Below are 13014 nucleotides of genomic sequence, written 5' to 3'. Positions count from 1 at the left end.
GTTCTTTTTTTTTTTTTTTTTAATGTTTATCATGTAACTGACATTTTCCCCCCAAGGGGGTGCAACATTCCTGGAAATACTACAATTATCAGGTCAATGCATGGAGTGGCTGGAACAAGCTCCTATTACATCTAGTTCCAAAATCCATTTAATATATTGTCCTCAGGGCAGCCTGGGTGACTCAGAGGTTTAGCGCTTTGCTGTCAGCCCAGGGCATGATCCTGGAGACCAGGGATCGAGTCCCACGTTGGGCTCTCTGCATGGAGCCTGCTTCTCCCTCTGTCTGTGTCTCTGCTTCTCCCTCTCTCTGCGTCTCTCATGAATAAATAAATAAAATCTTTAAAAAATAATAATAATAATATATTGTCCTCAGACAGAGGATGTATCAGATATAAAACTGCTAAGAACAGGGATGCCTGGGTGGCTCAGCGGTTAAGCACCTGCCTTCAGCTCAGGGCATGATCCTGGAGTCTCAGGATGGAGTCCCACATCAGGCTCCCTGCATGGAAACTGCTTCTCCCTCTGCCTATGTCTCTGCCTCTCTCTTTCTGTGTGTTTCTCATGAATAAATAAAATCTTTAAAAAATAAAAAAATAAACCGCTAAGAACAGACACTACACTTGATCTTCGCCAAAAGCGTGAGACATAGCTGAAAATTTTTTAGTAAAAGTCTCAAACTCATTGGTCTTATTACTGATTTTGTGGCTTTCCAATCTCAAATTTATCTTGCGCCCCCTCCCCCACCAGACCATGTCAAATCAGACTCATCCCCAAAGCTGGAGGTGCCACACTTACTGCAAGATGCTCATCTTGAGCTGGAGGCCATGCAGAACCTCGATCACTCTCTGCACATCTCCGAGAAGCTGGTGGGTGGCCACAATCTTCTTGGCATTCTGGTGGGAGTAATTCTCTTCCAAAAATGCCAGGCCATGCATATGTCCCCTGCTCAACCACTCCTTGTCATACCAGTACTTGAAGCCAGGTCTTTGACCTAAAGCAGTGACAATCAGAGAGTTAATACTTGGTCTGAAGGAAACACAGACCATTGCATCACTGCACAATTATCACATAAATTACTGGAAGGATGGACCAGTATGTTCATTTTATTTATTCATCCAATAAACATGTACTTGGCACCTACTATATTCTGGGCTCTCTACCAGGGGTTGGAATAAGGCAGTAAGACCTATATTTTCTGACATCTTAGAACGGGCCAGAGGTGAAGTGGGAACCTGGGTATCTCCTTAAATTTAAATCACATCGTCGTACCCTCCTATTTAAAACCTTCAATGACCTCCTACTGAATACAGAAAAAAAAAAAAAAAAAAAAAAAAGAAAAAAGAAAAGAAAAGAAAAGAAAAGAAAAAAAGCCAAGGCCCTAACACTAGCCTAATGAGGCTGACAAGACCCAGCTCCTTCCTGCCCTCCTTGCTTTATCCTTACAGTGGCCTCCTTTCAGTTTCTGGAAAACATCCAAGTTTTTGGTCTTATGATCTCTGCTCTAGATCCCCTCTGGAGCATTATTTTCGAAGGTCTCTGAAGGACTGGCATCTTTTCACTCCCCTCAGACAGGCCTTATGTTACCTTCCAAAGTAAGAAAGCCTCTTCAATGCTTTTAACTGGTTCCCAGATAAGTTTCCAGATACTGGTTGCTTACCGTATTTCCCCTTACCCCTACCCCCTGTCAAAGAGCAGTCATGCCCAGCTAACATCTTGCTTATTTGACTTATTTTGACATCTGTTTCTGGCCCAAACCCCACTTAGAGCAAAAATAATAGGAACCATCTTGTTCATGGTTGTATCCCCAGCATTTGGCAGAAGAATCTTGAATGGATTTATCAAGTGTAAAGAAGCTCCAAGTCCCCCTTCCAACTGTTACCTCCCACCTTACTAAATATAAAAAATAGGCGCCCTCCCTTCTCTGCACCTTCATTTCCCATCTATTGCAGTAACAGATGAATTGGATGGTTTCCGTGGTCTTGTTTATTACAAGGATCCTCAGGAAGAACTGTAACTACACAGGACTCAGCGATGTTTCCTGCTCCAAAAGCCTAGGGAACAACTTTCAACCAGACAAGCGTTTACCTCTCCATATCTATAAAAACCCTGAAATAACCATACAATCCCTACTAAGGTCTTTGGGCTCTTTCTGGCTTTACTAAAACACATGGTAGGGATGTCATCAATTCTGTTAAAAACATCTTTAAGTAACCTTTTTTTTTTTTTTTTAAGATTTATTTATTTATTTATTTATGATTAGAGAGAAAGAGGCAGAGACACAGGAGGAGGGAGAAGCAGGCTCCATGCTGGGAGCCTGACGTGGGACTCGATCCTGGGACTCCAGGATTGTGCCCTGGGCCAAAGGCAGGTGCTAAACTGTTGAGCCACCCAGGGATCCCCTCTTTAAGTAACCTTTAAAGAATAATCTGGGGGTGCCTGGGTGGCTCAGCTGGTTAAGCATCTGTCTTCAGCTCAGATCATGATCTTCAGGTCCTGAGATCAAGGCCTACATGGGGCTCCCTGCTCAGCAGGGAGTCTGCTTCTCCTCCCTCTCTCTCACCCCCTGCTTGGGCTCTGTCTCTCCCTCTCTCTCAAATGAATAAATTTTAAAATCTTAAAAAAAAAAAGAAATCTGTTAGGTCAAAATTCTGGTCTAAGACACTGCAGAGTCAAACATAGACTATAAAATATAAACATAAATTTAAAAGACACAGAGTACTCAATTCAAGGAGGAGTCTATTTATAGCATTGGCAATTAGAGTTGTAAAAGTTCAGCAAGTGCAGAGGAGTTGATGAAGATGGTGTGTAGGGTTTGTAAAAAGGGAAAAGTAAAGGGAGGGAAGGAGTGAGAGATAATAAAGTAGGCAAAAGAGATTTTTAAACAGTGCTAAGGAGCCCTAGGGACTATGTGTGGCATTTCAGAGGCAGCTGCTGCATGAGTGGCCTAAGCAACAGGATTTAGAACAGTACCACCTATTTGCTAAAACTAAAGTCAAAGACCATGGCTCTTGTCTCCTATCTGGCACTAAGTTGCTGACTGATCTTAGCCTCATGTCCCTTCTGGGCCTATACTTGCCCACCTATCAAATGTCAGGGCTGAACTAAGTGGTCTCTGAGATCCTGCCCATCAATAATATTCTATGATTCATAAACTAATCTTCTGGCCATATTCTTTCCTTAGAATAAAGGGACAAATGAGCAGATTCCTCTCCATCTGTGGACTAATCTAGCACAAGGAGATACAGTGTCACAACAGAAGTCATCAGGTCCCAAGGGGACACACTTGCTAGAACACAAACTACAGTGACTAGCCCCTTTCTTCACAACCAGCAAAATCAAGATTTGACACCACAAATCAGTTCTAATTCCAATTTGGTTAATGAGAATGGGAAAGTCATTCATGTCCTTGGGCATCAATTTTTTCCTCATAAGCAAAAAAGGGACTAGGAGTCCCTGCCAGGCCCACTTCATAAGACAAAAAGGATCAACAGAAGTAGAGGCACTTAAGCATTGTCTAGCCTTGCCTCACCTGAGATCATGGGACTGGAGCCAAAAGGAGAAATCTTACAGGTGGTGAAGGGAAAAGATGTCACCACCCCACTGACGGCAAGACAAGAACCACAGATATGTAAGACTTCTGGAAAGGGGAACCCAAAAGCCACAGGCCAGCCATGCAGCTATGGAACAATGAAACTAACTGATCTTGTTACAGAATTAATTAGCTGGTTTGGAGAGCAGTCAAGCCCTATCAACTACACCTTTCCCCTTCCCCTCAATGGTGTCTCTCCTCCATGTGGCAATGATGCAATGGAAGGCAGGTGCCACCAGAGGGAGCAGAGGCAGGTTCCTAACCCTCCAACAGCCCCAAAAAGCCAAAGACCACCCACATCTTCAAGAACCTTCAATAAAAGCAAAAGGTGCTTACTCCAGCAGTACATACTGTAAAACTAGCCCAATACAGAGAAGACTGGCATGGCCCCTAAACACGCAAACCTGTAAAGCATTCCACAGTTTATAGTTTCAGTCATGACATGCAAGATGAAAAAGTTCTAGAGATCTGCTGTATAACATTGTGCTAATAGTTTATAAACAATACTGTACTGTACACTTAAAAATTTGATAAGAGGGTAGATCATATATTATACAATTTTTACAATAAAAAAATAATTATAGCTCAAGGCTAGGCTTTCCACAAGCTTCACACATGCTCTCTCACTGCAAAGTTCAGGATAGCAGGCTACCAGGTAGGCTAGCAACAGGGGCAAGAAGGAGTCAGTCTAGCCATGTCAGAGAAGTAACTCTCAGACCAGAGACAGTGAGGCTGCTGGATGGTTGGCTGTGGAAAAGGTTACATATTGTTAAAATCCCTGACTCCAGAAATCTCTACCTGGAGGGTCTTGGCAAACATAACAGGTGTATTTCTCAGGCACATTTTCTTCCAGTAATCCCATGCAGACCCCATGCTGCCAGCACTGGCACTCTTCACACTGTTAGAATTAAAGAAGCAATAAAAATTAAACTCAAGAAGGTATCCTCCATCCAAAAACAACCCCCACTGTGGTGGGAGGGGCAGTGGGAGGGAGAAGGAAAGGGGAGGGAGAATGCTCCCAAATGACCTACTCAGGACCTGAGCTGCAACCCCTCATCTACAACTGTGCCAGCCTCAATGGCACCCACTAGCCACCTGTGGCTCTTTAAATTTAAATTAACTTAAAATTCAACTCCTTAGTCCTATTAGCCATGTCTTAAGTGCTTAAAAGCCACATGAGGCTACTGGCTACTGTACCGGACAGCACAGATGAAGACCATTTAGATCTATAAAACCATGCTAATCTAAGAAAAATGACTATTTTCACTCCTGTTTCTAGAGGCTTTCACTTTTCTAGTCACTTTATGAGAACAGAGGGAAAAAAATGTTCAAGTCCTTAGAGGAAGACTAACTTGAAAAGACAAAAAACTGAGTCTGAATTCTAGCTCAGATATTCATTAGTTGTGTGACCTTTAACAGGTCACTTCCCCTCCCTGGGTTTCAGTTTTCCCACTTGCAAATGGGGTACTCTTCCTACTGACCGTGGGAACTGTTTGTGAGGAATCATGGGGTTATATAGAAAAACTGCCATCACAGAGCCCAGCACACAGTCTTCATGTATCAGGCACATATTACTACTACGACTGGGCAACCTAATTTACTTTGATACCTCCTGGAAAAAGCACATGCTAACACTTTGAGTTTATTCTCTCTAAATCTTACCAAAGGTCACACAGCTGAAGAGAGGCAACAGTGGATCAGAACACAGGCCTGGCTAGTGGCAAAGCTAGTTCTTTTACTCTGAGGCTCCACTGCCTTAAGTGAGTAAGGGGCTAGAGGGGAAGTGGGGAGAAGGAGAAACAGGAGGGAAAGAGGGAAAGAAAGGAGCAGATAATGAAGGCAGCACTGGGAGTTGTGTGGATGGCCTGAGGATAGTAAACTTGAAGGGTAAGGAAGGGTCTGGAGGGAATGGAAAGGAAAAGCAATGCCAAATGAGATACCAGGAGACTTCATGCAATCTTAAACCAGGACCCTAAGCCTTTAACTACCTAACCAAACAGAAAGCTCTGCAAGGTGGACAATGTGTATCCTTCCCAGCACAGCCTTGATGGTAGGCCACCACCCTGGCCACAGGGACTAAAGCTCAGACGGTCCTCAGCTATTGGAGTCAGGCCCCAGCATTAAGAGAGCTTTTGTAGGCAGCTGGGAATCTCTTAGGATGCTAACTGCATCAGAATCAACATAGGCAAAGCTGAAAGTCACACTTCAGCTAAGATCCGATCCAGATTCTTTAATTTACAGATGAAGAAACTAAGGCTCATGGGGAAAGTAAAGGGTGCACAACAATAAAGAGTTAGTAGCAAAAAGCAGAATTAAGAATGAAAGTCTGTTTCACTAATGACTTTTGAAATCTCTTGAGAACAGGCATTCACTAAAATTCAAATACATGGAAGTTGAAAACTTCAAATTAACTTTTTCATATGGGTTTGGCTGAAAAATGTTATTTGTTTTTAAAAGCTAAAATTTAGAAATGAACAAGAATAATAGCAGAAAATATAAAATATCCAAGAATAAACCTAAGACTATCTAAGAATAGAATAAGATATCCAAGAATATCTAAGAATAAAACATGCAAGATCTCTGCGAAGAAAATTTTAAAATACTATTTAAAGGACACAAAGACTAGTTGGTAAGGAATATCTTATTCCAGGATAGCAAGAGTCATTGTAAGGAAGTCATTCTAGGTAACAGGTAAATTTATAATAATAAGGTAGTACCAAATTAATAATAAATAAATAACTGCAGAACTGGATAGAAGCTGATCCTAAAATTAATAGCCAGGAAATTTATAAAAAAGAACAAAAGGGGTTATCGCCCTATCAGAGGTAAATAAAGATAAAATAATTAAAATAGAATTGTATAAGCAAATATATAGACAGATGGAGCAACAGAAAAGGAGAATCCAAAAAGTGATCCAAATACATATGGAAATAAAATAAACAAAGGCGACATTTCAGTAATGGGGCATGGTGTTGGGACAATTGGGGAGCCATGGCCCTCACACCTTATACCAGGATAAATTCCAGGTGGATCAAATATTTACATCGCTTTAAGAAGAAGTGAAACTTCAAAAGTACCAGAATCAACCATGGGAAAATTCTGTTACAAATTTTTCTGTAAACTTTTATGAACTTCCAATGAGGAATCAATTTGTTATTCAAGTTGCAGAAGCCACTAAAGAAAAGTCTGATATAGGGACACCTGGGTGGCTCAGCGGTTGAGTGTCTGCCTTTGGCTCAGGGCATGACCCTAGGGTCCCAAGATCGAGTCCCATATGAGTCCCATCAGACTCCTTGCATGGAGCCTGCGTCTCCTGTCTCTGTCTCTCTCTGTGTCTCTGAGTAAGTAAATAAAATCTTAAAAAAAAAAAAAAGAAACATTTGATAGAGTTGACTCATAAAAACAAATTAAAAATCTGAAAGTCAAAAGACAGATGGCAAAGTGGGTACAAGTAGTTAGTTGTAACTATTCTCACACCCAATACAAAGCAAGATCTACAAAAGCCTATACAAATGAGTAGGAAAACGACCAACCATCCAACGAAAAATGGATAAAGGACATGAACAGACAGGTCAAAGGAAAATATTTAATTCTTAAATAAAAAGATGCATTTTCACATCAACCACTAAAAGAATAATGTAGTTACTTAAATTAATATAAATTAATGTGAAATAATTTAAACTAATAATATGCATACAGATTAATATTTCTAGGTTTGGGGATTAGATATAAACATCAAGTAATTCTTTATATGTTTATGTACTGCCTGAAATGTTTATAACACTTTTATCCTGAAAGTGTTATTCTCATGAAAAACTATTTATAGGGCATAATTTTCATTTATATAAACATGTGTATTCCAAAATATTAACGGTGCTTATCCCTGGGTAAAAATATTCTGGGTAACTGTTTCATTCTTTGCGATTTTCTGCATTTTCCAAATGCTACAAATATGAAATTTTAAAAATTTTTTATTTAAAAATAAATACAGGGATGCGTGGGTGGCTCAGTTAAGCATCTGCCTTCAGCTCAGGTCATGATACCTGGGCCCTGGAATCAAACCCCAAGTAGGGTTCCCTTCTCAGCGGGGCATCTGCTATTCCTTCTCCCTATGTCCCTCCCCTGGCTCATGTGCACTCACGCTCTCTCTCATAAATATCTTTTAAAAAAAATTACAAAATGGCTATACCAATAGGCTATTTACTCACCTATTTTTTATTTTTTTAAAATTTATTTTAGAGAAAGAGCATGCACTAGCATGCCAGCAGGGGGAGGGGCAAAAGGAGAGGGAGAGGGAGAGAATCTCAAGCAGACTTCCTGCTGAGTGCAGAGCCTGATGAGGGCCTCGATTTCAGGATCCTGAGACCATCACCTGAGCTAAAATCAAGAGTCAGACACTCAGGGGACTGAGCTACCCAGGCACTCCTTTTTATCACTTATCAGAAGAGCAAAAATAAAGTTTGATAATACCCTATACTGAAAAGGATGCTCATAAGACTGTTTGTTGGCACAGCCTCCAACAAGGATTTATGTAATATTGCTATGACAAATAATACTTGTCAAAATTATACATGCACATAACCTGTGGCCCAGGAATTCTACTTTCAAAACTTGGTCCGACAGGTGTACATAAACAAAATTATTCATTACATTACTGTTAAGGTTAGAAACAATCTAAATGTCATCAACATAAATAAATGATGATCCTTCCATTATGCAACAGCCATAAAAAAGAATGAAGAAGCTTTTTTATGTTTCAAAATGGAATAGGCTTCAACTTCTATATTTTTAAATGAGAAAAGATACTAAAAATACTACATAAAAAGTAATATTTGTGTTTTTTTTAAAAGATGGTTGCACAGCAATGTGAATGTACTCACATGAATGCCAATTCACCTAATGCTATATACACTTAAAAATGGTAAATTTTGTTATCTTTCCACAAAAAAAAAAAAAAGAAAGAAAGAAAGATAAAACAGAAGACAACATATTTGTTATTGCTTGCTTAGCCAGAGTGTTTCCAGAATGCTACACAAGAAGCTGATAAAGGCTGTTTCCAAGGAAGGGGAAGTGGGGGTCAAATTTTTCTCTGTATACCTATGTATAACTTTTAGACTTTAAACTATGTGAACGCATTAGCTAGCAACAAACAAATAATATGAATTTTAAAACAAACAAAGCTTTTAAAATGGACTTCTGGTTAAAACTGTCATACAAGGGACGCCTGGGTAGCTCAAAAGTTGAACATCTGCCTTCGGCTCAGTGCATGATCCCAGAGTACCGGGATCAAGTCTCACATCAGGCTCCCTGCTGGGAGCCTGCTACTCCCTCTGCCTATGTCTCTGCCTTGTCTCTGTCTCTCTCATGAATAAATAAATAAAATCTTTAAAAAAACAAAACAGAGCTGCTATACAACTTTTGCTAGGTTTTACACCTAATATACATATTTTAGTCTAGAGCAAACTACAGCCCAAAGGCTAAATTCAGTTCAAGTCCTATTTTCGTAAGCAAAGTATCATATGAGGACATCCATGTTCATTTATTATGCAATGCCTATGGGTGATTGAGGCAAAGCTGAGTAGCTGCAATAAATAACATATGGCCCTCAAAACCTACAATATTTATCACCTAGCCCTTTTAAGAAAAAGTTTGCCCAAACCTGCCCTAGAGCAGTTACGACAATTTAAATATCAAATGGATTTCCTGATGTTCATTTTTATGTAGTTACCCAGATTTTGCAAATATTCATAATTATTAAGTAGGATTTTAACCTCCCAACGATTTAAATTATTAGCACTGGTAAATAAAAATCAAATAATAATTTACTTGAGTATGTTAATACCAATCAGATAATGAAAATGATCAGAGAAAGTTACTCCTTAATGCATGCACCTTCTAGAAAACAAACTCTAAATGTATTCTAAGGTGGTACAAATTACCAACGTAAGTAAAAAATTTTATTTAAAAAATAATAATTGAATCTTCCTAGATGATGAATGCATTTAAAACTAGATAATGAATATATTTAGAAAGTTTAAATTATATATGTTCCAGTTAGCTCCCTCCAAATGTATGTCTTTTGATAAAGTTACTGAGTGGAAAAAGTACATTGCTCACAATGACAGGGAAAGTCAAAAACTGTCCCTCTATACCACAAAGCCAGCTGGACAGCAAGTGGACAGCAGAGAAAAGTCTTCTAAGGCAAAACTCGAGGCATTCTGAAGTGAGATCATCATCACCACATACAAGACAGGAAGCCACAAGCACTGATGTGAGGTGAACTAGGGGAAGCCACGGCCTGGGAAGCTGGAGATGATCCTGACTCTGCCCTACAACAGCTGGTATGGCCTCAACAGCTCCAACTTAAGTTTCTTCATAGAGCACATAATGACAAGTTCTACCTCCTTGAACATCCCATCATCTTTGCTACTTACAGAAAAGTCAAAGGAACAAGTACAGTAGATCAGAACTAGGTCTCTTACACTGATTAGCTGGAATAGCCCTGCGAGGAAGGGCTGTCATTACTCACCCACTAAACATTTCTATGGACAAATGAAGACCAAATCAGGCTTCCAAGGCCCAGAATTTATCAAATGTCCAGAGAGAGGATAAAAACCATCTGCAACATCCTTTTAAAAACCAAACTTAAAAAAAAAATTCTACTTAAACAATAGTTTCCATGTTGTGTAAGAGTTTATAAATTGTAATCTACTGAGCTTCAAGGGTTGTGTAAATGGGTATATTTTAAAAAATAAGATTTTTTAAAAACTAAAACAAAAAAATGTACATTTAGATGTGTCCCAAACTTAAAAGTTAAGACAACACATCCACCAGTACACATAACTCTGTACTACCAGGTTAGCTCAGTATTGTGCTATACTTGGAACAAAGCTTTCCCTCCCATCTCTGATTAAAAGTGATCACACAGCATGCACTTTAGGAAAAAGTCACCCATACAGCCCCATCTCACAAAAAGAGAAAAACTACAGTCACTGAAATGTTTCTTGGCAACTGTCATGCACAACCCTGAATGTATATCAGACTTCATGGGAAAAAGCATGCCATTCACATTTCAAACTCAAAAGTGAAGACGATCTATTCTGAACCTTCAAAGCTACTGCTTTTAAACTTATTATACATTTTGTGGTTCTATGAAAAATTTCATTAGGAAAAGGGTTCTGATGTTGAAAAGGTTTGAAAACCACTGACTTAAGGCTTACTAAAGGTCATAAATAATCAGGTACTATTTGAGACCATTTATGTACTCTGAATTCCCAGAGGTTAGCATGAAGGCTACTGAAAAACAAAGAAACGCCAAAGAATCCTATCCAACATAACCATGACTTACTTGAAAAACTCAGGTTCCCTGGATAGTCCAGGCAGCTGCCAAGACACGCAGGGTATTTATGACAGCCTTTGGAGTCAGCCAGCCAGCAACCACCTCCACCAGAACTGTCATTAAGAGCAAGAGAAGGGCCAGAGGCAAGCAGGTGCAGGCCAGTGATGCTGTCCCCAAGGAGACAGGGAGGCCTACACCACAGGCACATCCCAGAGATGAAGATGACAGATACAAATGTTAGGAAATTAAAGAACAAGAAACAAACAAGTTATAAAACTGGCCTCCATTTCTTAAGGCCATATAGAAATTTTACATCGGAGAGAATGTAAGGGACCATAAGAAGATTCAACTACTACTCCAGAGATTCAGATCCCTGCTGTTTAACTCCTCACTGTGTGACCACAGGCAAGGCCCTTCCCATTTGTGGGTCCCAGTTGCCCCAAGCAACTGGAGGTGCCTGGAGCAGGAGGTGTTCAGACTCAGTGATGTTTCAAGTCCTCTCTTAGGCTATTAATAGGCTATTTACGCCAGCCTGTGATTCAGTGGAAGCCAAACTAAAGAGTAAATCTCAATGTGCTGCTGATAATACTGTCTATCGGGCCGGGGATTCTAACATGACTCATTCAAACTGCAGTTCCTCAAAATTCCAAGGACCAGTTTGTGTTTTTCTATGCTTGTCTCCTAGAAGCTCTACCTACCTGAATCATGAAGTCATTTTCCTCCTGAACCTCACAGATGCAGCGGACCACTTCAAAATCATAGCGGTCATCCCCATCGAGCTCCTCGTCTGGGTTGGTGGTCACATCAACATCTTGACTATACTCTTCGTCGCTCCAAAGAAAGCTCTCAGAAGAAGACTCACTCAGATTATCCTCCTCTGAGAGGAAAGGAAAAACAACAGTCACAATTTTAAAGTATAGTTACAAAATTCTCAAAAACCTAGAATGTTAAGAGTGGAAGTGACCTTCTAGCCTCACTCCTCTATGAACTTTCACAGAGCTGGGAAACAGGACCTCCAATCTGTTCCTTGGGCCTGTCATCTAGCAATAACCCAAATGATATATGCTGCCTAGTGATGAACTGAACTTGATTTCCTCATTTTACTGAGAGTGAGGCCCATAGTAAATGGCAACTCAAGGTCACAGAGCTCATTGACAGAGAAGCTGCAACTTCTCATGGACTACACAGATCATCATCCTAATGACTTAAACATGTTCCTCAACCTTATCTCTTCCAGCCAGAATGGCTTACTGTCAAGTCTACATCCAGAGCCACCTTTAAAACTCTGTAGACAATGGGAAATGAAGAAGGGGCAGATTCCAGGGATAATCAGAACCAGAATCACTAGATCTCGGTGCCTGATTAGTTATAATGACAGCTAACCTTTACTGATCACTTATTTTGTACCAGACACTGTTCTAAGTACTTTCCATATATTTATTATATTAACTCATAAACTCACAATCACTCTCTAAATTGCTAGAGAAGATGATTCAAGGTTGACTCAGATTCCCCCAAGCAACCAGGTTAGATATAGAGTCCATCAATAAGAAATGCAGGAATGAAAGGGGCAGGTGTGAAAGAGAATGGGGTATGATGGATTTGGTTATAGACATACTGGCTGGAGGTAAGAGACCAACTAAGACCAAAGTTGGAGAGAAGGGAAGTTCAGAAAAGGCACACCTAATAGCCTTTGCTTTAGTTGATGTACTTCTTTATTTTGAAAACAGACTGTACTTGCAGAGGGCCTGGGGAGTAAGTTACAGTATCAACATAATCCAGCCTTCTCTGAGTACAGTGCTATTACAAATGATCAAGTCAGCAGACAGCCTCCTTACCAGATACTTTCACTTTCCCTTTATGGTTTCCAGATTCTGAGCCATGGAGCTGTGGGCTCATATGGACCCCAGACTTATGTGAGGACCCACACCTGTTGACAGCAAATGCCTTGGGTGGAGAAGGTTCCTGGGAGGTATCACTGATCTCCTCACTGCAAGGGCATTCTGGAAGACAGGATCAAGAGGAATTAGCACCCCCACATATTATCAGGGCATTCCAGAATCAATCCTATCCAACCAATAGCTTC

General features: G+C 40.1%; 1 protein-coding gene across 6 annotated transcripts in view; it reads right to left on the bottom strand.

Moving 5' to 3' along the window:
• Window positions 1-13014, bottom strand: part of PHF20 (PHD finger protein 20) — a 146541-nt gene that overhangs the window by 14965 nt on the left and 118562 nt on the right. For all 6 annotated transcript variants that reach the window (XM_077872953.1, XM_077872957.1, XM_077872955.1 and 3 more), the window contains 4 exons: window positions 12767-12931; window positions 11627-11805; window positions 4388-4487; window positions 796-991 (listed from right to left, as the gene is read on the bottom strand). In XM_077872953.1, coding sequence (XP_077729079.1) covers window positions 796-991; window positions 4388-4487; window positions 11627-11805; window positions 12767-12931 — 640 coding nt within the window. The remainder of the gene's footprint in view (window positions 1-795; window positions 992-4387; window positions 4488-11626; window positions 11806-12766; window positions 12932-13014) is intronic.

The sequence above is a fragment of the Canis aureus genome, chromosome 26, assembly GCF_053574225.1.
Source record: "Canis aureus isolate CA01 chromosome 26, VMU_Caureus_v.1.0, whole genome shotgun sequence".
NCBI lineage: Eukaryota > Metazoa > Chordata > Mammalia > Carnivora > Canidae > Canis > Canis aureus.
The sequence above is the reverse complement of the archived record's forward strand: the minus strand, read 5'-3'. Positions and strand labels throughout refer to the sequence as shown.